Source organism: Protomyctophum parallelum (genome assembly GCF_964188405.1).
Source record: "Protomyctophum parallelum genome assembly, chromosome: 5".
In the NCBI taxonomy this organism is placed as follows: Eukaryota; Metazoa; Chordata; class Actinopteri; order Myctophiformes; family Myctophidae; genus Protomyctophum; species Protomyctophum parallelum.
In genome coordinates this window covers 53,188,432-53,212,353 of record NC_139702.1, presented here as the reverse complement: position 1 = coordinate 53,212,353, position 23,922 = coordinate 53,188,432, and the positions used below count along the sequence as shown (strand labels likewise).

The 23,922-nt window shown below is 40.7% G+C and overlaps 1 protein-coding gene and 1 long non-coding RNA gene across 3 annotated transcripts in view; both read left to right on the top strand.

Annotated features, from left to right (window-relative positions):
- The window catches only part of fbxo41 (F-box protein 41), a 53,660-nt gene extending 39,474 nt beyond the window's left edge, over positions 1–14,186 (top strand). The window contains exons 6-14 of one of the 2 annotated variants that reach the window (XM_083764634.1): positions 1,449–1,879; positions 4,915–5,153; positions 5,696–5,811; positions 9,535–9,687; positions 10,259–10,354; positions 10,531–10,649; positions 10,843–11,001; positions 12,344–12,459; positions 13,582–14,186. In XM_083764634.1, the coding sequence (XP_083620760.1) occupies positions 1,449–1,879; positions 4,915–5,153; positions 5,696–5,811; positions 9,535–9,687; positions 10,259–10,354; positions 10,531–10,649; positions 10,843–11,001; positions 12,344–12,459; positions 13,582–13,644 (1,492 nt within the window). In that variant the 3' untranslated portion in view covers positions 13,645–14,186. Of the gene's footprint in view, positions 1–1,448; positions 1,880–4,914; positions 5,154–5,695; positions 5,812–9,534; positions 9,688–10,258; positions 10,355–10,530; positions 10,650–10,842; positions 11,002–12,343; positions 12,769–13,581 lie in introns of those variants that run through there. The other variant, XM_083764633.1, reaches the window with a different exon arrangement.
- Positions 14,187–14,838: 652 nt separating this feature from the next.
- LOC310858561 lies at positions 14,839–18,279 on the top strand. The gene is made up of 3 exons (XR_014569212.1): positions 14,839–17,414; positions 17,501–17,523; positions 17,624–18,279. It is a non-coding gene; the product is annotated as an uncharacterized lncRNA (long non-coding RNA).
- The last annotated feature ends 5,643 nt before the right edge of the window (positions 18,280–23,922 follow it).

Below are 23,922 nucleotides of genomic sequence, written 5' to 3'. Positions count from 1 at the left end.
ACCAGCCACAGGCTGACATGTGTCAAATGTCTGCACGTCAAAAAGGTAGACTCTGAACCTTTTAGCTGATTGTTACCGTTATATATATATATAGTTAATGTGATGGGTGGGTGTGATTTGTTCCTCACATAAATGTGTAGATGGAAGCGTCTCTATGGCTTTAACCCATTCTGACCTGAGATCAGATTCATACGAGGTTTCCGCCGGACACACACTGGTCCTGATGAACCCATTCTGACCTGAGATCAGATTCTAAAAATGTCAGTCGCTCTTCGATTTTTCAAAAAATAGCAGACCTACAAGCTCGTATCGCGCCACTCGGTGGCGCGATATGAGCTTGTAGATCTGCTATTTTTAAATAGCTAAAGCATGACATGATGCTGACACCAAAATGGGTGCCCGGTCAGAATGGGTTAAATCATTAATTAGCAGGAGCTTCTCTAACCAGCCCTTACCATTTACCACTTGTTTCATCACTTGTATGGGGGAATTAATTTTAATCAATGTGCTGCTACTTTTAATCAAGTGGTTGCTAGACAGTGGTTTAAACAGACTACACAGCATGATTGTATTGACCCAGATTGCATTGTCTTTATTTAGAATGCTGACATAATATCCAAATAGACAGTTTGGTGGGGTAATCCTAGGGGTAGATTTAATTCATATTTGTAGCTTACTGTGTTATTCAAATCAGACTGCTGGAGACACTTGACATGATGTCACATACATTGATAACTGGTAACTGTCTGTAATAGGCATTATCATCTGTCATTCTATAACAAGCAACATTCACAAAGCGAGGCATGCCATGCACTCATCCAGACTCACCGATTTGTGCTGTGTATGTGAAAATGAGCAGAGCAGGCAGGAAGGGGACCAAGTCAGAAGACATGTCCTAGTTTTCGCAGATGCTGTTTTTTTTTTAACTGCTCATTATTTCTGTTCTGTTTTGAGGGAAGTTATATTGTAAATTGCTGTTAGCAGTATGTATAAAAGCTGTCTCCATGCTCCTCTGAAATGCAACTCTCTTCCACTGTCAGACTTGTCGCTCTGGGACTCATTGTTGCCAAGTGCTTCAGTAGTTTTCCCTGCTGTAGGCACCTCTGAATTTCTCTCGTCCTGAGAGCCATCTTACATTTAACCCAAATGTGCAAACAAAATCTGTCTTGACTTAAATAACACGGTCACCTATAAACATCCAAGTGCTGTTTTTTCCCCACCAGCAGTAGTTTTAGCACACTGCTTTTAGCAGTTGTACCCATAATCATAGTATTAATTGTAGTAGTACCGAATAGTGGAGATGCTCAGAAGTCAACAGGACAGAGATTGAATTGAACAGCTACAGTACCAGGTGCTCAATTCAATGGTTTAGTAACATTTTCATTGTTAATGTCAGTTATGTCAATATGTTCCTCACCTCGCTTCCATTACCCTTTCTCTTCCTCCAGTGCGTCAGGGAGGGTGAAGTCGGTGTCCCAGGGCTCGGGGGGCTATGACAGCGACAGCGTAGAAATGCACCCCATGGACGACTGCCCAGAGTCCCAGTATTACCACGTCCACTGCCGGCTGGGCGAGGGCGGTTATGAACGTTCCCCCGGAGGAGGCGGAGGTGGGGTCGGCGGTTCTCGGAGCTGGGGCCTTCGTAAGCAGGCCATACAGAACTGGCAGCGGCGGCCATACAGGAACAGCACGGAGGACGGGGACGAAGGCGACGTGTCGGACGTGGGTTCGAGAACCACCGAATCCGAGGTGGAGGTGTGGGAGCAGGACAGGAGGACTGTGGCTGAGGTCCAGCAGTCCTCCGCTCCTCCGCATCCAAACCACCCCCATTCACACTCGCATACTCACCACAGCCGGTCAGGATACCGCCCTGCCACAGGTAACAGGAAGAAGTGTATGATTTCTAATTACCTCTGTAGGAGCCAAATGGGTGAAAATGTCAAGCATGGGGCGGTGCTGATGTTTTAACTGAAGTTTATTGTCAGAAGGTTTGATCAGAAGGGCAAAATGTTTTTGACCACTGTGGCACGAGAATTTGTCTTAAAGGTTTTATGACATTCATTTTAATTTCTTTTTCTTTTTCTTTTTTCTTTTAGGTTTTATGACCTCAATTACACCCAAAAAACCTGAACTTTGAACATTCAGTGGATTTTCTTTGGGCTTTTTTGGGCCTTTTGAGCTACAATTCAAACAGGCAACACAGTGAAACAGTGACATCTGCTGGCAAATCCCATTGACATATATGGGATTTGCAGTAAGTGATGTCACTTACTGCCGGCAAATCAGAGCACCTGTTTGAGCCAGAAAACCCCAGATCACAGAAAATCTACTGAATGTTAAAAGTTCATGTTTTTTGGGTGCAATTGAGATTGGAAAACCTAAAAAAAACAAGAACAATTCCAAAACCTTTTTTTTAATGTCACAATCCCTTTAATTCAATATGTATGGATCACCTTTGGTGATCATTTTATACTTATGTTTGCACTGAAACTGCCTGTATCATATGTTTTGAATATTGGCACACATAGCGGACGGTATTATATACTGTACTCTATGTGTGCCAATATTCAAAACATAATGGTAATAAATGTACAATATGGGATTAGATAGACCGATTAGATAGACCGACCTATAGTGTCACACAGCCAGGTCCATCTTGGGTTCAGATTCATCTTTTGTTCAACCAACTCAGTAGCAAGTGTTCAATGCTTTAGCTATTGAAAAATAGCAGATCTACAAAGCAAGGGGAGGGGGGGGGGGTCACTGGAACAACATATTTTCAGATGGGGATCTGTGTCCAATTTCATATAGTTTCTGGGGTCCTTGACATGAAATATTGAGAACCACTGACATGGAAACATGGGTTTTTCAGAAAACTGTCATGATTTGGAAGACATTTTGTAGAATCTGTTCTAAATCAGGTCTAAATGTGTTAATAACTTGATTATCAAAGTTGAATGCAGGCTTGTGTGGATAATGGCCAATGACTATGGGAATTGCATACCAAAATACAAGCTACCTCCAGCCAACACAAAAGTAGTGATAATAATTGGCATCAGACTGTAACATGTATCTCTTCCACTGTGTGAATCCTTTATCAATGATGTAAATGAAGCCACTCATTTGGCAAATGTTAAGAAACAAATACCGTTAGCCACTTTTTCCCCAACCATTAGGTCCATATCTTTATCATTAGAATTTACGATAATGCACTAAGTCCGTCATTCAATGCTCTTGCATGTATCGTCAAAGCAGCTGATAGTACCCCAGATTTTCCTTGTGCTGGCTTAGTCATGCAAGTCATGTTCGATGAGAGTGTGTGGATGAGACTGAAGAATTGTATTTTCTCTGCCAGTATTGTATGCAATCAAAACAGTTTTTTTCCATCAGTAAACAGTTATCTTAACATCCTACCTAACAGCATCTGAGAAATCTGAGAAAGGCAGTAATAGAATAGTTTACCCTAGAGGTGATTCCCAGGACAACAATGACTGAGAATCTAGGTCACAGTGGGTTGTGACTGTACTCTATGGCAGTGGCTCAGGAGGTGAATCCGACGGTTCCATGTTCATTCCCCGGCTCCTCCAGGTTATGATGGCGTGTCCTTAGCCAGACACTGAACCACTATAACTGCTCCTCATGAGCAGGTTGGTGCCTTGCATGTTTTTCCTCTGCCGTTTGTGTGTGTGTGTGTGTGTGTGTGTGTGTGTGTGTGTGTGTGTGTGTGTGTGTGTGTGTGTGTGTGTGTGTGTACTGTATGGGTACTATATGGGTACTTTGTAAAGCGATTGGAAGGGTATACTAGGAAAGCATTATTAACTCATTAAGACCTGAGGCCCGGTTCTACAAATGCCTTCTAAATCAGTAGTTTTCAAAAATGTAAAAGTAGCATATGTATACAAGCTTGCGCCGTGGCAGTAATCTTTGATTAGCCAACGCTAAAATCTAAAACTGGTTTTAACGGCAGAGTATTAATTTAATTTAAAAAAAATGTGTAAAAATACTAAAATTAAGCTTTGCTGGTCAAAGAGACAAAACTGGGTCCAAAGACGCCACCGAATATGTGGCATTTATTAGCCTTCTCTGTCAAATGTTCCACCTGTACTGCACCTATAAGTACATTCTTGCTTCACAATCATCCTGTTAATGAGATCCCTGTGCTGTTGCAGTGTTCCATGTTGTGTTCTTTCTTAATAGCTGACAGGTTTTTCAGATGGTACAAATACACGATTCATTCAATTTCCAAGTAAATGGGGCACAGCTTGGCACTGGGCTCATCTGGACGTCTTGAGTGTAGGTGGTGTACGTGTTTGTCTATGCAAGTGTGTGTGTGTGTGTGTGTGTGTGTGTGTGTGTGTGTGTGTGTGTGTGTGTGTGTGTGTGTGTGTTTGTCTATGCAAGTGCTTCTGTGAGGCTGTGTGTGTGTGTGTGTGTGTGTGTGTGGACTGTGCACGTGCGTGCGTGCGATACAGAAAGCATTCAAAGCTCTGTTGCTTTGAGCATGCTGTCCAAGGCCAAAGATAACATGATTCATCGAGAAGTGATGCATGCTGGGATGGAAGAAATGGTCTTGTGTATAAATAGATGAACTGCTTTCTATGCATACAGAAAGCAATTCAGGTTGACAGTTAGCGCCACCAAATGGACATACAGGGAATATCTTGTCAGTGTGTGAGATATGATCTCATAAAACACTTTAAAGAAATGTTTCACTTAAGTATGTACACTTATATAGAATATACCATATCCTTACAGCTTTTTTCCCCTTTCATTTGTTTTGTTTTTTCTTTAGGTTTCTTTTGTACAGTAATTGTAAATAATTTTAGCATACTGTCTTTTTTGGGAAGTGCTAGTACAAAGGGCCACATACTGTACAAACACACACGATGTGCATCCTCTGAACCCTTCTCCCAGGTCGTTCAGAGGGCGGGTACAGTAGGCCATGTCGCCATGAGAAGAGCCCCTCTAAGTCCAATGAGGTGATCAGCCCGGAGATCCTGAAGATGCGCGCTGCCCTCTTCTGCATATTCACGTACTTGGACACCAAGACGCTGCTGCGGGCGGCCGAGGTCTGCCGCGACTGGAAGTTTGTGGCGCGTCACCCGGCCGTGTGGACCAGAGTACTGCTGGAGAATGCTCGCATCTCTTCCAAGGTGAACACCAACCGCCACAGAAGAGATGTGTAGCTTACTTCAGTTACTTAAATATACAGTAACAAGACTTGCTTTATTTGCTAGGTTAGGTTGATCAAATAAACTGTGGTCACCACCAGTGCCACCAGGTAGCATGTCTGTGGTTCTGTGTTATTTTCTTTCTTATTGTAAAATCAATACAATGAATGTTGTGCCCATACCCTAAGTGGGGTTGGTGAAAGGGTTCTCCCTGTGTCCCCTAGGGCAGGGGTTCTCTATGTTTTTGGCCCCCCAAAAACATAAGAGACCCCCAGGGGTTGCGACCCCCGGGTTGAAAACCCCTGCCCTAGGGTAGGTAATAATAATAATAATAACTTGCATTTTTATAGCGCCTTTCAAGAAACCCAAAGCGCTTAGGTAGCCTCACAAAAAACATGCAGTAGTCCTGGTCTCTATACTCCAGCCTGTCCGTGTGTACACTGTACAGTATTATGTCTTCACTATTCTATTCACATTTTATCAATATTATTCAGTATTCATAATTCCCATGTTTCCTTCGTCAGTTCCTGAGCACATTGTCCCAGTGGTGCACCCAGACTCACTCCCTCATTCTGCAGAACCTCAAACCACGACAGAGAGGAAAGAAGGAAACTAAGGAGGAATACCTCAAGAGCACACGGTGAGACACACTCACTTACTGTAACATACTGTACAGCAAGATCAGCATTCTGGACTTTACTGTGCATGGAAAGCTAAATTGTACTGTAGAGAGTATGCACAATTGCACATGCGTCACCAGGACACAAAACCAGCGGTAAAACAAGCACTCGTTGGAAATCACTCAATGTTCCTGCGTACCACCTGCTTCTAAATTCCACATTGACATTGTGTTATTGAAAGCAAGCACTTCCAAACTCTGACACTTTTATGAAGCAAAAACGTTGTTTTTGCTTCATAGTATAATTCAAGCTTTCCGTACAGTTGCCTCTAACACATTGTATTGCAGCAATACATCCCAACATGAACTAAGCATACAAGCAATTAACCCTTTTACGCATAAATTATGATAACCTGAGTTATTTAAAAAATATATTAGTCTTTAGACAAAAACAACTGAACCAATTTTTAAAGGAGTTTCTGACCTGTTATGCGTTGTTGTTGTAATTGTGTTTTTAATTGAAAACCAATTCATACAATTATAAAATGATGAAAAGATTATACAAATTAAATTATATAATAATTATAACTACAATTGCCACATTATTTACATATTCTAGTAATAATAACTATTTCACTCTGCAGCAACAGCATCACATTCCAGATACGAGGTTACAGTATTGACAATACTGTAGGCTTTATAGCAAGTGCTATTTCTTTCTCTGTACACATATGCCATTTTAGCAAGAAGAAATATGACAGAATGATTGTATAGGCTGTGTTCACAACTGAAATGAGTCTGATGGCCATGACACTTTCATGGACACTTTCATGGGAGCCAAACTCACACCGGTAGTGCAATGAATACATGGCAGTGAATTGAGCCGGCTGGACCAGCTCATAACAAACATTATACATGAACGATTGCGAGCTTTGTCATATAATTGGTTCAGGAATATGAAAGAAGTGATATCACACGTTTTTTCCGAGTGGTTGTTTTTTGACTTAACTATTTATTTTTATTGAGGTATTTATAGAAGAGCACATAGTAAGTTTTCTGCCTGGGCTGCTCTTTGAAAAAATAAATCACATTAAGTAGTATGCACATCAAAAAATAAGACAGCCTAAAATAACGTGTTATATATATTATTTTATTTTCCAGAAGCGATCACTTTACAAAAGGTCTCAGTCATTCATAAATAATGTTTGTTCATGAGCTGGTCACTGAGCTCTCATTGGCTCCAGTGCATTCTGCCGAACTTCCGGGTGTAGTTTGGCTCCCGTGAAAGTGTCCATGAAAGTGTCATGGCGCAGCCCAGTCACGTGACCACTTCACTTCCTTCTAAGAGCTTCCTTGCACGCAACCAGGGGGGCAGTCAGACAGATATTTTGTGAAGCTACTAAGGAAATCGGGATTTCCTGAAAGTTCATATAATGGCCTGTTGTGGCGCTGTCATTGGGCCCAAAAAAACCCATAGCCCCATAGAAGTCCATGTATTTGGGCCCAACTTCACCTAGACTGTATTACCTTAATACACATGGTCATGAATACTTTCTGCTTCCAGTCACTAGTTTAAAGTCTCATTTCTAATGTCATAATATTCTTTTTGGAAAATTATGGTCCCATTTATACATTTTTTTACCATAAAGTCGCGTATGTTCTGAGGGGCGTGGCTACCGTTACAGTCTATGATCGGGATTCCCCTCCCACTCGAGTCAAAATAAAAACCAACGGAGAAGAAGGGGGGAAGTCCCACCTCGTTGTCTGGGCCAGCCAATGGCCAGCTGGGCCCAAACGGATCTAGAAAGATGGCGATTTACAATTCAAGGACTGACAGGCTTCATTTTACGTTCATGTTAGACCCGCGGAGCGCTTTGTCCATATTTTTTACAGTCTATGCACGCAACCCTGCGCAACACGGCTCCATCTTTTTGGCAAATCTAGAACTTCCTGTTTGAGAGCTAGCAAATTTAAGACATCCGGTTGCTTTCAGAATAAAAGTGTCGTTAATTAAATTATTATTACATTACATTATTAGTATTATTACTACATTACAGGTATTGTAAAGACACACATTATGTTTCTATGTAAAAATAAGTAATTAAATAACAGAAACATAATGTGTGTCTTATAGCATCATTTAAATGCTTAATTTGTAGTTTTAATGTGCAAACGACACTTTTTTTTCAATACTAGGGTACTCTTATTTTTAAGAGATCGTCTTAAATTTGCTAGCTTAGATTTGCCAAAAAAACAGTGCTGCGCAAGGCTGCTCTGGGCTGACAGGCAGCCCAGAGCATGCAGGCAAAGCGCGCCACAGGATGGTTATATATTTTATAATACATTAGGCTACATAAACGCTGCTGCCGCGGCTGCCACCTATCACAAGGCTTTTTATTTACATCATGGTTTTACATTCACCATCACTGATGAGCAGCGCTTTGTAGGCGAGGAGGGAGGCTTGTTCAGGAACTATGAATTATATCATATATATATGTCTATGTATGGCTCTGCATTAATGTAATAAACATATATGCGCTGTGAGCCAACGTGAGCCATGATGTCATAAGTTTTGCGGATTCACCGTTTTGCCTGTTTACACGGAGAAGGGATAAAACGGCGTTCTCAAAGATTTCCACTCTGGAAGGTGGTTTCACTTTGTTGCGTTTTCACCTCCTGAAAACACCATTCTCGTCTAAACGGACACTTTATTTTTTATTTTCTATGAACACCATCCTCGTGTAAAGAGTCAAGACCACCTCAGTTAGGCACTGTGAGTCCAATTAGTTTGACTCAGGCCAGGTGAGACTACTTCGATCAACCATCAACTATCACCGTTTTTTCTCAAGTCTAACCACCTGGGCAACAATCAGCTGGGGTGTGGAACACGTGTGTCGAATTTGAAGTCGGTGGTTTTCAAGTTACGTTGATTAAAGACGTGCGTACATACTGTATACACGTAGGCTACAGAGACTTGGCACATTTATAGATAGATACAGCTCCACTGTTTCTTTCTTTTTTATTCATGATCACCACTGGCCAGGCCACTAGCATCATCCTCACTTTAGTCATATTATAGTTGCCCCACTATCCATTAGGCGTTTCTATATCTGCTGCACTAGAGCTCTATATAAATACCTGTTGACTCAATATTACTTGCATAATGTAAATAATGATGCATAAAACATTATTTTTGATACAAACAATGCAGGTTGCTGTCTAGTAACATGAATACATTGATTTATTTCCAAAAATGTTACTGCAGATGAAGCATTTTGTAGTTGAAATAGAGCCAGTGACACAGTCCAATTTAGTGGACAGATGATCAATCGTCATTTCCTCCCAATATAATATCAATACTTGATGTTATTGTCCACTTTTTTTTTTTTACTTGCGAGGGTCTCCTACTTTCGAAGAAATGGATAGATATTCCTGAGATGATGCCGGGGTTGTTTACATTTCTTGGATGCTGAGAAAATTATGTTACAGTTACAATGGCTGGCCACTGGATGGCAGTGTTGGGGGGGGGGGGGTGCTCTGGCATCCACATAATCAAACCTTATTCTTACCATAGAAAATTACATTTTAATAACTGTCCACTGTAGTGACCGTTATGCGTGAAAGGGTTAATAGAAGACATCAAATGGCAAACAGGAGGATGATCGTTTTGCTTTCACATCTCTCTCTCTCTCTCTCTCTCTCTCTCTCTCTGTCTCTCTGTCTTTCTGTCTCTGTCATCCTCAGTGGGTGCTTGGAGGAGGGTCTGGAGGCTCTGCTGAAGGCTACAGGCAGTAACCTGCTGATCCTGAAGGTGTCCCACTGCCCCAACCTGCTCACTGACCGCTCCCTCTGGCTGGCCAGCTGCTACTGCCGTGCCCTGCAGGCTGTCACGTATAGGTACAACATGACCCGCATCACATGCTGTCTCTCTCTCTCTCTCTCACACACACACACACACACACACACACACACACACACACAGGTCATCATGTCATAATATTAAGTGATTTGTTTCTGTGAAAGTGTTTCTGTGTGACGGAGCTTTGGCACAGTTGATAAAGCTCATAGAGCTTTTCAATACCAGTGGTGACGTTTTACTGCACAGGGTGTGTGCATATACTCTTTGTATGCATAACCTCGCAGTTATGTTAGTAACGGACAGTTCTTGTGAAGTCTCTTGGAATCTCCGTTATATGTCCCATCTTCAACTGCGTGTACAAACCAACAACAATTGTGTGTGTGTGTGTGTGTGTGTGTGTGTGTGTGTGTGTGTGTGTGTGTGTGTGTGTGTGTGTGTGTGTGTGTGTGTGTGTGTGTGTGTGTGTGTGTGTGTGTGTGTGTGAGAGAGATCTAGATAGATGATAATAAATTACCATGTTTGATTTTTGTAACATTGCACTCCTCATATCAAAGTATGAATCTGGACATACTGTAAGCTATCTACAGTACGTATGCATGTGTGTTGCAGGAGTGCCACAGACCCAGTTGGCCAGGAGGTGATCTGGGCCCTGGGAGCCGGCTGTAGAGACATCATCTCCCTGCAGGTGGCGCCACTACACCCATGGTAACAGACCACTCCTCTTGGTTGTGCTCTGTATTGAAAGAGAGTTGTTTTGTAGTTCTTGAATCTTTACAGTGTGTTAATTGTTCTCATTGGGTTGTAGTTCTTTACAGTGTGTTAATTGTTCTCATTGGGTTGTAGTTCTTTACAGTGTGTTCATTGTTCTCATTGGTTTTCAGCCAACAACCAGCTCGCTTCAGCAACAGATGCCTACAGACCATTGGAAGATGCTGGCCACACCTCCGTGCCCTGGGTGTGGGTGGGGCTGGGTGTGGCATCCAGGGACTAGCCTCATTGGGTAAGTAGGATGCAAAGGTTATACTGTAGATGTCCTGAGTAGCCGAAACGCATCTCTGATAGTCAATTCTCTTATCCTGTCTGTTTCACCCCGCTTTCTCTTTTCTACTCTCATCTCCTTTCTCTGTGCATCTCTGTGCATCTCTGTGCAACCCACAACGGACGTACGCGCGCGCACATGCACGCACGCACAGCAAGGAACTGTATGCGTCTGCAGGTGTTGGAGCTGGACCATGTGAGTGAGATCAACCAGGAAGTAGCAGCGGAGGTGTGCAGGGAAGGACTGAAAGGTCTGGAAATGCTGGTGCTCACCTCCACCCCAGTCACCCCCAAGGCTCTGCTCCACTTCAACAGTGAGTAGAAATATAGTCCCTGTTTTAACATGGGTAAACCTAGTGAAACACTACAGTGATGTCATTAATAACATAGCAAACGGAAACAATGGGATAAAAGCACAACATCATGTCAGGAGGATTCGAATGCTTGTGAGTAAAACAGAGTTTTGAGCCTGGATTTAAAAGATTCAATGGAGAGCCAGCAGGTGTAGATTTAATGGAGAAGGGAATGGTGTTCCGCAGTCTGGGGGCTGCGACAAAGAAGGTGCAATCCCCTCTGATCCTCAATTTGGTCGTCGGGCACATCTAATATGGAGGGCACTTTCCTCTCAGTCCTGGACTATGGGGACATTATTTATAGGTCTGATGCTCCATCTCTTTTAAAGCGCCTAGACACAGTCTACCACTCTGCCTTAACCCATTCTGAACGGGCACCCGTTTTGGTGTCAGCATCATGTCATGCTTTAGCTATTGAAAAATAGCAGATCTACAAGCTCATATCGCGCCACCGAGTGGCGCGATACGAGCTTGTAGGTCTGCTATTTTTGAAAAATCGAAGAGCGACTGACATTTCTAGAATCTGATCTCAGGTCAGAATGGGTTGATCAGACCAGTGTGTGTCCAGCGGACACCTCGTATGAATCTGATCTCAGGTCAGAATGGGTTAATTCTAAACCGCACTGGCAACCAGTGGAGGGAGGCCAGGACGGGGGTGATATGGTCTCTCTTCGTGGTACCGGTCAAGATCCTGGCTGCTGTGTTTTGGACCAATTGGAGACGGCCCGGGATAGAGCAGATTGACTGATCCCAGTGTAATTGGAATTACAGTAGTCTAAACGGGATATCGGGATATCTGTTATGAGGGCATGAAGGACGGTTTCTAGATCGTGGACACTGGACAGAGAGGAATGGCTTATTTTTTGCTATGGAGGGGAGGTGAAAGAAGCTTGATTTGACTACTGCATTTCCCTGCTTATCGCATTTAAAGGTATATTCAGTGATTTCACTTAATTCAAATATCACTTTTTTTGTTTTGTTGTGATAATCCTCCCTACTATAGAGTGTGCTGGCCATATAAGGAGTTCCTCCCTGTCCCCAGTTAACCCCTGGGGGTCAAAAAACCTTAGGTTTCGTTTTTGACTCTCTATCCTGATTGGACGAAAGGCTGGGTCCCACAGCCAAAAACGAAACCTAAGGTTTTTTGAGTGAAATCACTGAATATACCTTTAAAATCAGAGTCGAAGAGTACCCAGGTCTTTTTTGAGTGGAGCTTGACTAGGCAGGACAGGTTGCCTAGATCGCTCTGGATCTGTGTGATTGAATCAGTTGGGCCTAAATTAATCTTTCTACTTTCCCGCAGGTGTGTGCCGTAATCTGAAATCCATAGTGGTTCAAATTGGTGTTGAGGACTATTTTGAGGACCCCAACAGTCCCGAGGCCAGGAAACTATTTGACGAGATGGTGAACAAGCTACAGGTATTGTCTCACTATCTTCTACTACACCCAGGACCACGAAGGCTGCCTCATTGTGTTTTTGAGGGGCATTTGCCCCTCCAACGTACGTATGGCTTTTGAAATTACGTCAGGCTGGCAGCCACAGTAGGTGCCCTTCACTTCACACAAGTGTGATGTTTACATTGGCAACTCATTCCACAATACTACGTAGTTGACTAATCAGTAGAGAGGAGGACGATCCATGATTTATGAGTAAGGTACAGCAGGCTTTTCTGTAGCTATTGCAATTACTCATAGTAGCTGGCAAGCCTGCTCTCTTTAGTTTGGTTTTTTTTATAGCCGAATGTATTAGAGAGAGGAAGCAGAGAATAAGGGCAAACTCTGTCTTTTAAAGTGAACACGTATGCTGGCACTGGGAACTGGGCTTTATGTGTTAAACCAAATACATTTGGGCAATACTGTTACTGAATACAATTTGTACAATTATTTGAATAATAATGACAGCACTTACTTGATGAGGTAATACTTGTAACTCTTTGACTCTTTGACTTTCTTAAGGTCGGGTAATTAATTCATAACATCAGATTCAGAAATCAGAGAAAGGGGGTACTACTGTACAGTATGCAAAAAGGTTTGAGAACCACTGCTACTGTAAATGCAACCCAGGTGTCCAGCCGGAATGGAATGGTGTTGTGTTGGACACAAAGGGCCCTATATCCCTGCGCTATCCCTTGGCACTATCCGCTATCCCTTAATTACGATAACCGATATTATATCTGTTTCTCTACTTCCCCTCCCCAGCTCCTTTATGTTAAGCTTGGTGAAGTCATTTAGTCACTGAAGTCAGTTTTATAATCATGCACATAAGCACATAATCACATAATCATGCACATGCACACTTTTTTTTCTTTCTTTCTTTCTTTCTTTCTTTTTTTTAAGCTAACATTTTTTTTAAATAATAAATAGTTTTGTAGCAAAAGCTTGTCAATATCTGATGTGAGAAAGCCTCAGAAAGCCCACGACGACCCATAGAGGGTAAACCCTCTACTCTGCTTTGCTCAAACTTTCTTTTTTCCTGCCTTGACAAATGTAACCTAAAATGAGGCCTATGTTCTGATTTCTCTCCCATACGTTTTATTTCAGGCTCTGAGGAAGAGACCGGGTTTCTCCAAAATTCTCCACGTGAAAGCTGACATTCTCTGCTAACATCCTCTGCACGGCTAAACTGTCTTCTTGGCTTCAGCCACTCTCAACTGACTCTGTTACTCTAACTCCAGGATGTATGATTGCATCTGAAGCACTAACAGATCAAATAACAGAGGATCACAGACGCTATAATGAACTGGGAAGCTAACCTGGAAGCAAACTAGAAAGCTAAATGAGAAGCTAAACCAGAAGCGAACTGGCGAGGTCGCTGGGAAGCTGTCCAACCAGCTCAGGCTAAAGCCACATAATCTCTGACTATAACACAAACCTGGGGAAAACATGCTTGTTACAATTCCAGCTAGGGAAATCCAGATCACCTCCCCTGGTGTACACCTCCCATGTACAGTATAAGCCAGACAGAGCCGCTCTGAGGCAACAAAACAAGGTAACTTAATAAAACCTTTATCCTTGGTTTTCTTTTGGTTATTCTACAGCACCAAGCTGTTAGGCCAAGTGGGCCGTGACATAATGGAGCCAGACCCCTGCCTATAAACACAAACTGGTGAAAGTGCAAAAAAAACAAAGACAAACTAAAAACAACAATTATTCCACATTTTCAAGGTTTTCCACATTTGAAAACCTTTGTATCAGCATAGTCTGCTTTCCAACTCAACTGGATATTTTCTTGTTTTGTTATTCCGATTTATTCCGTTTCACCTCTGGACTTGACATTACCCCCTTTTTGCACTCGTAGGTTATGCAGTAGAATCAGTTAATTTAACATGGTTAAATTGACACATCAGATTTGAATGTGTAATATCTCCAGAGTAGTATTTTGAGCGCCAGACTAGAATGCAGAATCAAATTGCTGTTGTCTAAACAAGGCTGCAGTTTCATTCGTAATGCCTTTCTCTCCTAGCTCTTCTACCATTCGTAAGGACTGGAGCTTTGGGTTTTGTGTCATCGCATGCTGTCAGGTCATTTCTCTGGCATGCCACAGAATGGGGAATACGTGCAATGTGGCTGTTTGTCCAACAGGCCAGTGTTTCTCAAAGTGGGGTCTGGGGAACCCCAGGGGTCCTCGAGGGGCTTCCCAGGAACATTTGTTGATAGCATCAATATTAGTTTTACCACTTTAACCCTGTAATACATTGTCTATTTTAAAATAGCCAATGTACAAGCTCACTACACGTCACTTTGCGACATGTCGTGAGCTTGTAGATAAGATATTTTTAAGACTATCTTGAAAGAATGTGAAAATTTACAAATATTTTTGAAACAATCCAAATGTATGGAGGTGCCTGCAGGGCACAAATTACTTTCCAATGTGGGTCTGCAGCCAAGTACATTTGGGGGTCCTTGACATGAAAAGGTTTGAGAACCACTGCAATAGGCAACTAACTCCCACTTAAATGCACAATTGATGTACATCCGTGTAAGGGCGCATTGCTAGTAACAAAAAGAACAGGGTTGTCCTCACTATAGTTTGAGAACATGGTGAATATTGCTCCATTTATATTCATGCATCACATGGTGAAACCATTTATATTAACAGTGTTATGCCAGTTATGGGAGCTTCATATATTTTAGCATCTCTAACTGTTACCATTAAAGGGCTTCCCATGGTCAAGTCCCTCTCCATTTCTCACTAAACTATTCTCAGTCAGCATTCTATGGTGCCATCTGCTGATTCAAAAAGGGAACTACACACTTGAATGTTTTGCAGGAGTTATCTTTGTACTGCATACGCATATGCAGCAACATTATGTTCAGGACCATAGAATCACATGTATTCAAGCTGTGTTACAATACTATATCTTACTATGGTTCTAACTGGCATTATTCTTTTGGGTTTTAGAGATTACTGGGCAGCAAAGCTCATAATGGTACAGAAACAGAATGCAACAACAATAATACTAATAGCTGTCAACAACAATAATAATAATAGCAGTCAAGTTAGTCAAGTTCTAAGTTGTTAGAGACATCTCCACAGAACAGAATGTTTGCATTTGAAAGATGCTCCTGAAGTACTATTCATCAGGAACCTATTTTGACAAGCTATAGCACGGCTGCAAAATACGTCATTCCTTATTTTCCTAAACTTAAGGTCCTTGCAGACTGGACGGGTTTTTCGAAAAACCGGTGGAAAAACGCTGCTGGTTTCTGTACCTATTGCCCTGCAATGTCAAAGAGCAGAAACTGCACAGTGAGAGATAGAAATAAGCGCAAAGTGTATTCTCTGCTATGATGTCCCACTGAAATGTTTTGTTTTGGTACCAAAGTTATCATTAAGGGGCACGTATGTGGTGTGTTTTTTAGTTTTTTTTCATCATAATGCTATTATTAATCTTCATTTGAAACATAAAGGGCAGCAAAGTCTCCTAGATGACCGATTCTAAGATAGTAGACCATGATATTTGTAGAATGGTCTACTTTCAATGTTCTAAGTTAGATGATGAAAAGCTTATATACCGTTACTTATTTTAGTTTATTTGAAAGTCGTGCAATTGAAAATTAATTATTTTCAGCGAGCGAAACGGTCATATGACAAGGTAAAAAATGATGCTTCATGCTGTTCTCTGGGTCTCTACCACAGTTGATATGTTTATGAGGAGTTATGTAGTTTGCTTATTGTGCTGATATGTGTGTTCATAATGTGACACATTGTGTAGTTGTGCAGGTCTCCATTTTCTCTTCATGTTTTTCCTAGTTCAGTATATTGTGACAAGCTACTGTTACTGAAACATTGTATGCTTCAACCGGGCTTCAAGGTTATTTTCTTTTATATTCTTTTGATTTGGATTTTTTTTTACTTTTGCTGACACAGTAGAGAAAAGACAATGCACTTGTCGATTTTTGAGTTTCAGACAATCCCGTCTTTGCTTAAAGACTTAAAATACTGTACATAGGTTGTTGGTAAAAATAACAATAAAAAACATGACATTTGATGTTCTATAATAATAAGGTTGTCAATAATGGGAATACTCTGATGGACAAAGTGGACAATTATAGGTCAGCTCATTCTGTAAATGTCTTCTCTCCAAAGCTGAACAAAAGACTAAACATAGAGAATTATATTATGTACCTGTAGTGTTTGAAAATTGCAGTTCTGTACTATAGACTTTATATTCAATGTGCATCAGAGTCATATAGAGATGGAAAAAATATTTAAGAAGAGGATAAAGATGAATTAATTAAACTATTTATTTATATAAAAAGAGAGCAATGTCTAATGATGTTGGCATGTTTGTGTTTAAGCATCAATCATTAAGTTGCCTTCTTAAATGTATGTTCTGCTATTGTGGCGAGGAATCTATTTAGATGTTTTAAGAGCTTTGATTGCTTGCAGGTAAATGCTATTTATTTTTTATTTCTATCAATTCTGTTGTTGCACTAGTAAGAGAAAAAAATACAGATGTTTATTATTAGAGTGTTGTTTTAAATGTTCCCAGTATTTGACATAATAGCCTATAATGCACTTTTTTCTAGAGCGCTTTTACCAGCCCATTTGGGCATCAGTTTTGTCTTAAACAATCATCCGTTTCTGCCAATACGACCCATATCCATAGATTCTGTTGTAGGCTGTGGGTAACCATATCATGGTCTTGAGACTCATGACATGGATGGGATATGTGGAATGATCACCAGTGAAGCACCATGACTTAACAGACTTTGATGTACAGTTGATGTAGACTTGGTCTTTGGCCAGATTTATTTCCATTTCTCCTTTTGCATTCTCTCTTTGACCCTTTATTCTCTCTCTCTGTCATCTGTCTTCAGTTGTTGAAGATGGTTGGACCTAAGTTGACCAAATCCAAATGTGTTTCATAGCTAATGACTGTATGGGCTTTAGGCTATAGTTTATAGGCTATAGGCTTTAGGCTTTAGGCTATAGGCTTTAGGCTTTAGGCTATAGGCTAATGACTGTATAGGCTATAGGTTATAGGCTATAGGCTTTAGGCTTTAGGCTATAGTTTATAGGCTATAGGCTTTAGGCTTTAGGCTATAGGCTTTAGGCTATAGGCTAATGACTGTATAGGCTATAGGTTATAGGCTATAGGCTTTAGGCTATAGGCTATAGGCTTTAGGCTATAGGCTAATGACTGTATAGGCTTTCAAATGGATTTATTTGTTGACTTACGAGCGCTGAGTAGGAACAAGTTGTTTGTTATTTGCTTTTGTCTACTTGATTTCAAACTCCTCACTAATAGCACAATATTATGCTTAACTCTTAAATAGGACCTGCTGAAGATTCATACCATTTACTTTATGAAAAGACAAAGTTGCCAATTATTATGCCAAAATAATGTGTGGCTTACTTCAGCATTCACTAACCATCTCAACTGTCTTTGTGAAAAGTATTTATTATGTTGTTGTTTTTTTACATCTGAAACATAGCTTCCTTGTGGCCACATTCCATTTAATATTATGTTTTCATTTTATTGATCTGTCTTTGGCACTGTAACACTATGTCATACTGTGTGTTTTGAGGGGGGGAAAAGCTTTTTTCTAAGACCAGCATCATCCCAAGGTTTTAGTTAATACAGTGTGTGTGCATCTGTCTTAATGCCATTTATTACATACCTCTCATGTATATATTCACTGTCTGATTGAATGATTGTACTAATTTGCCCATTTGTCTGAATAGTATTATACACATTACCTCAACACTTATCTGGGCAACTAAGTGTGCACCCCCTTTTATTTATATACATATATATATATATATATATATATATATATATATATATATATATATATATATATATATATGTATATGTATGTATGTACAGTATGTATGTATGTATGTATGTATATATATGTGACAGATATGCAGATTTTAATTTGTGTTGCTACTCAGACAAAGGGAGGTTTTGATGCTGGAAATGTAGTCCTCCAGTTGAGAATGCATTGCTCAGAACACTGTAATAGAAAAGGTTTATTATTACCCATTTCCACTCATGACATCAATAAAATGGCTTACTTCAGTGTCCAGTGGTTTCTGGTGTCCTTTGTCAGATGGATGACACATTATTAATAATTTTAAAACTCACAGAAATAATGTTTTCCATAGAGGTCTGGGCACCTTTAACTGCAGCTTAACAGTGTGTTGTGGGTTCGATTTGTCGTGACAAATCATGACAACAAACACAATATTTTTGGACCAAACAAATAATTACAAAGAAGAAAAACCCCCAAAAAAAGTGTTTAGCCGTTTCTTAGCCTTCTTTCTAATTATTTGTTCAGCCTGAAAAATTGTGTTTGTTGTCAGGATTTGTCACGACAAGAGTTGGCTTTGTCCACGGCGTAAACGTCTTTAAGTAAAACCTTCTGAAAAGTATATTAGTCTAGTAGCCAGCCCATAGAGCCCCATACCATACATTGTGAACCCGGAGTACACCAAGGTTTTATGTTAGAAATGTTTAGTATGGGTCCCCAGCATGAAGAAACTACCGGATGCTAACTTGCATATGTTGGGCAATTTTCATAATTGGCATAATATGTGACCATACCAATTACAACCTAAGGCAAAATATTCTAAATTTCATCATGCTTTATGTAGCATGTGATGTGTCAAACTAGGGGGTTTTCATGATGCTGAATCCATTCCAGGCATTCCTTTTGCAAAACAAACACTCATTGGGCTAAAAACGGGCATGGTCATTTTAAGCCCAATGATCAAGTGTTTTTTTTTTTAATGGATTCAGCATCATGAAAACCCCCTAGTTTGACATGTCACATGCTAGATAAAGCATGATGACATTTTGAAAATGTTGCCTTCTATAGGTTGTTAATGGTATGGTCACATATATTATGCCAATTGTGAAAATTGCCCAACATATGCAAGTTAGCATCCGGCAGTTTCTACATGCTGGGGAGGCGGGACCCAGCTAACATGTCCATCTGGGCCCAATTGGGTTTTGACATGGGCTATGGGCATGGGTTCCAAGTGGGCCGTGCACCCAGTTTTCACAAAGGGCCCACCCGTGTTAGCCCATATGGGCTTACATGGGTTTCTAACTGGGTCTTAGGTGGTATCCAAATGGGCCATTTTATTTCAGAACCATGTGTGTGCCACCTGTGTTTGCCTATATGGGTTTGAACTGGGATCTGATTGGGCCTTAAGTGGGTACCAGCTGGGCGAATTATATGTGACCCATGTAGGCCACACTTGTGTCCGCCCTCAATGTCTTCCATCCTGTTTCTGTTTCAGCAGACCTTTTGTAAAGTGATCGCTTCTGGAAAATAAAATAATATATATAACACGTTATTTTAGGCTGTCTTATTTTTTGATGTGCATACTACTTAATGTGATTTATTTTTTCAAAGAGCAGAGAGCAGCCCAGGCAGAAAACTTACTATGTGCTCTTCTATAAATACCTCAATAAAAATAAATAGTTATTAAGTCGAAAAACAACCACTCGGAAAAAACATGTGATATCACTTATGTCTTCTTTCACATTCCTGAACCAATTATATGACAAAGCTCGCAATCGTTCATGTATAATGTTTGTTATGAGCTGGTCCAGCCGGCTCCATTCACTGCCATGTATTCATTGCACTACCGATGTGAGTTTGGCTCCCATGAAAGTGACCATGAAAGTGTCATGGCGCAGCCCAGTCACGTGACCACTTCACTTCCTTCTAAGAGCTTCCTTGGTTTACAACTGGGCTGATAGGGGAAGTTGGCACAGGTGAGTAGTGAGAAGGGAACAATTGGGCTGATGAGGCAGTTGGAGACAGGTGTGTGTAGAAGCAAAGGGAGGGGGGAGTGGCCAAAGTGGAAAGATGGACAGGCAGGGAGCCAGACCATAACACTTCTAGGTTGAAGGGTTTGGTTTGAGGGCTGGCTGGTTGTGGTTGGCCTGATACCACTGTGCGATGGTATTATCCTGTGGGTCGGCGGTGGTGTTGGTTACGACTGTTGGCCACCAGTTGTGATGCAACAGAGTTTGCTGTGACCGTTTTGATTATGGGTGGCTCCCTGAGGTCCCTGATCCCCATGGGGTCCAACAGTGGTCATTGAAGCGTGCACACACACACACGCACGCAAACATGCACCTACACACGCACAGGCGCACATGCGCAAGCACACGCTAACCAAATGTAACTCTGAGAGTAACACATGTAACCAAATGGACCCTTACAGGTCTGTCATTCTGAGAGTGTAACACATGTAACCAAATGAACCATCCCTTACATGTCTGTAACTCTGATAGTGTAACACACATGTAACCCTATGGACCCTTACAGGTCGGTAACTCTGAGAGTATATGGTGGCCGACGGGCACGTACAGGTCTAGTGTACCAAATGGACCATTTGGTCCATGTCTGTAAGTCTGAGAGTGTAACACATGTAACCAAATGGACCCTTACAGGTCCAACACTGGTTATCGAAGCGTGCACAAACACAGGTAGGCCTATGCACGTGTAACCAAATGGATCCTTACAGATCCAACACTGTTTTTTGTTAATCAACGAATGAAATGTGGGAGGTCGGCAAGAGAAAGTTTAAAAAATCAAAGCAAATACCGGTAATTCGAAAATGTTATTTTTGTGCTTTTGTGTTTCTCTTCTTTATATATTACTTTACTGTTGAAATGTAAAATTTACATTTCAACGAAAGGACCTGTAAATGACAACACAAAAACTAAGGCACTGGTGTCGTACTTCTGGTTTACCGGAACGGTGTTCAACTCCCTGCAGTGCCCTGCTCAATGTGTTGTATTTACATGGTTCTCTATGGCAATAACACAAACTTTGGCATGCTACTAGTCCTACATACTTAAACCTACCAACCCCATTCTAGCCTACTTAGGTTCATCTTACGGTGGACATGTTTGCCTGAAAAGGAATCTTTGAAAGGTGTCATAGTTTTAGAAATATAGTGTTTTCAAATTTGAGACTTTTAACATGGGGCTCAATGGCAGATTTTGGCACGTCAAAAAATCACTTTCACCTAGAAACTCCATTCACACTTTTTATTATTCAGCTTACTGTGGAGACACATGCTGGAACGTTTTACTTTGAAATGTTTTGTAGTTTCTGAGTTATTTAACGTAAACGCCCAATGCATTCTCTATGGCAATAGCACAAACTTTGGCATGCTACTACTCCTACATACTTACACCTAGCAACCCCATTCTAGCCTACTAGTTTATGAGTTATTTAACTTAAACGCCCAATGCATTCTCTATGGCAATAGCACAAAATTTGGCATGATGCTAGTCCTACATACTTACACCTAGCAACCCCATTCTAGCCTACTTAGGTTCATCTTACGGTGGACATGTTTGCCTGAAAAGGAATCTTTGAAATGTTTCATAGTTTTAGAAATATAGTGCTTTCAAATTTGAGACATTTAACATGGGGCTCAATGGCAGCTCTATAGGCACGTCAAAAGTCACTTTCACCTAGAAACGCCATTCACACTTTTTATTATTCAGCTTACTGTGGAGACACATGCTGGAACTTTTTTTTTTTTTTATGTTTTGTAGTTTATGAGTTATTTAACTTAAACGCCCAATGCATTCTCTATGGCAATAGCACAAAATTTGGCATGCTGCTAGTCCTACATACTTACACCTAGCAACCCCATTCTAGCCTACTTAGGTTCATCTTACGGTGGACATGTTTGCCTGAAAAGGAATCTTTGAAATGTTTCATAGTTTTAGAAATATAGTGCTTTCAAATTTGAGACATTTAACATGGGGCTCAATGGCAGCTCTATAGGCACGTCAAAAGTAACTTTCACCTAGAAACGCCATTCACACTTTTTATTATTCAGCTTACTGTGGAGACACATGCTGGAACTTTTTTTTATTTTTATGTTTTGTAGTTTATGAGTTATTTAACTTAAACGCCCAATGCATTCTCTATGGCAATAGCACAAAATTTGGCATGCTACTAGTCCTACATACTTACACCTAGCAACCCCATTCTAGCCTACTTAGGTTCATCTTACGGTGGACATGTTTGCCTGAAAAGGAATCTTTGAAATGTTTCATAGTTTTAGAAATATAGTGCTTTCAAATTTTAGACATTTAACATGGGGCTCAATGGCAGCTCTATAGGCACGTCAAAAGTCACTTTCACCTAGAAACGCCATTCACACTTTTTATTATTCAGCTTACTGTGGAGACACATGCTGGAACTTTTTTTTATTTTTATGTTTTGTAGTTTATGAGTTATTTAACTTAAACGCCCAATGCATTCTCTATGGCAATAGCACAAAATTTGGCATGCTGCTAGTCCTACATACTTACACCTAGCAACCCCATTCTAGCCTACTTAGGTTCATCTTACGGTGGACATGTTTGCCTGAAAAGGAATCTTTGAAATGTTTCATAGTTTTAGAAATATAGTGCTTTCAAATTTGAGACATTTAACATGGGGCTCAATGGCAGCTCTATAGGCACGTCAAAAGTCACTTTCACCTAGAAACGCCATTCACACTTTTTATTATTCAGCTTACTGTGGAGACACATGCTGGAACTTTTTTTTTTTTTTATGTTTTGTAGTTTATGAGTTATTTAACTTAAACGCCCAATGCATTCTCTATGGCAATAGCACAAAATTTGGCATGCTACTAGTCCTACATACTTACACCTAGCAACCCCATTCTAGCCTACTTAGGTTCATCTTACGGTGGACATGTTTGCCTGAAAAGGAATCTTTGAAATGTTTCATAGTTTTAGAAATATAGTGCTTTCAAATTTGAGACATTTAACATGGGGCTCAATGGCAGCTCTATAGGCACGTCAAAAGTCACTTTCACCTAGAAACTCCATTCACACTTTTTATTATTCAGCTTACTGTGGAGACACATGCTAGAACTTTTTTTTATTTTTATGTTTTGTAGTTTATGAGTTATTTAACTTAAACGCCCAATGCATTCTCTATGGCAATAGCACAAAATTTGGCATGCTACTAGTCCTACATACTTACACCTAGCAACCCCATTCTAGCCTACTTAGGTTCATCTTACGGTGGACATGTTTGCCTGAAAAGGAATCTTTGAAATGTTTCATAGTTTTAGAAATATAGTGCTTTCAAATTTGAGACATTTAACATGGGGCTCAATGGCAGCTCTATAGGCACGTCAAAAGTCACTTTCACCTAGAAACGCCATTCACACTTTTTATTATTCAGCTTACTGTGGAGACACATGCTGGAACTTTTTTTTTTTTTAATGTTTTGTAGTTTATGAGTTATTTAACTTAAACGCCCAATGCATTCTCTATGGCAATAGCACAAAATTTTGCATGCTACTAGTCCTACATACTTACACCTAGCAACCCCATTCTAGCCTACTTAGGTTCATCTTACGGTGGACAT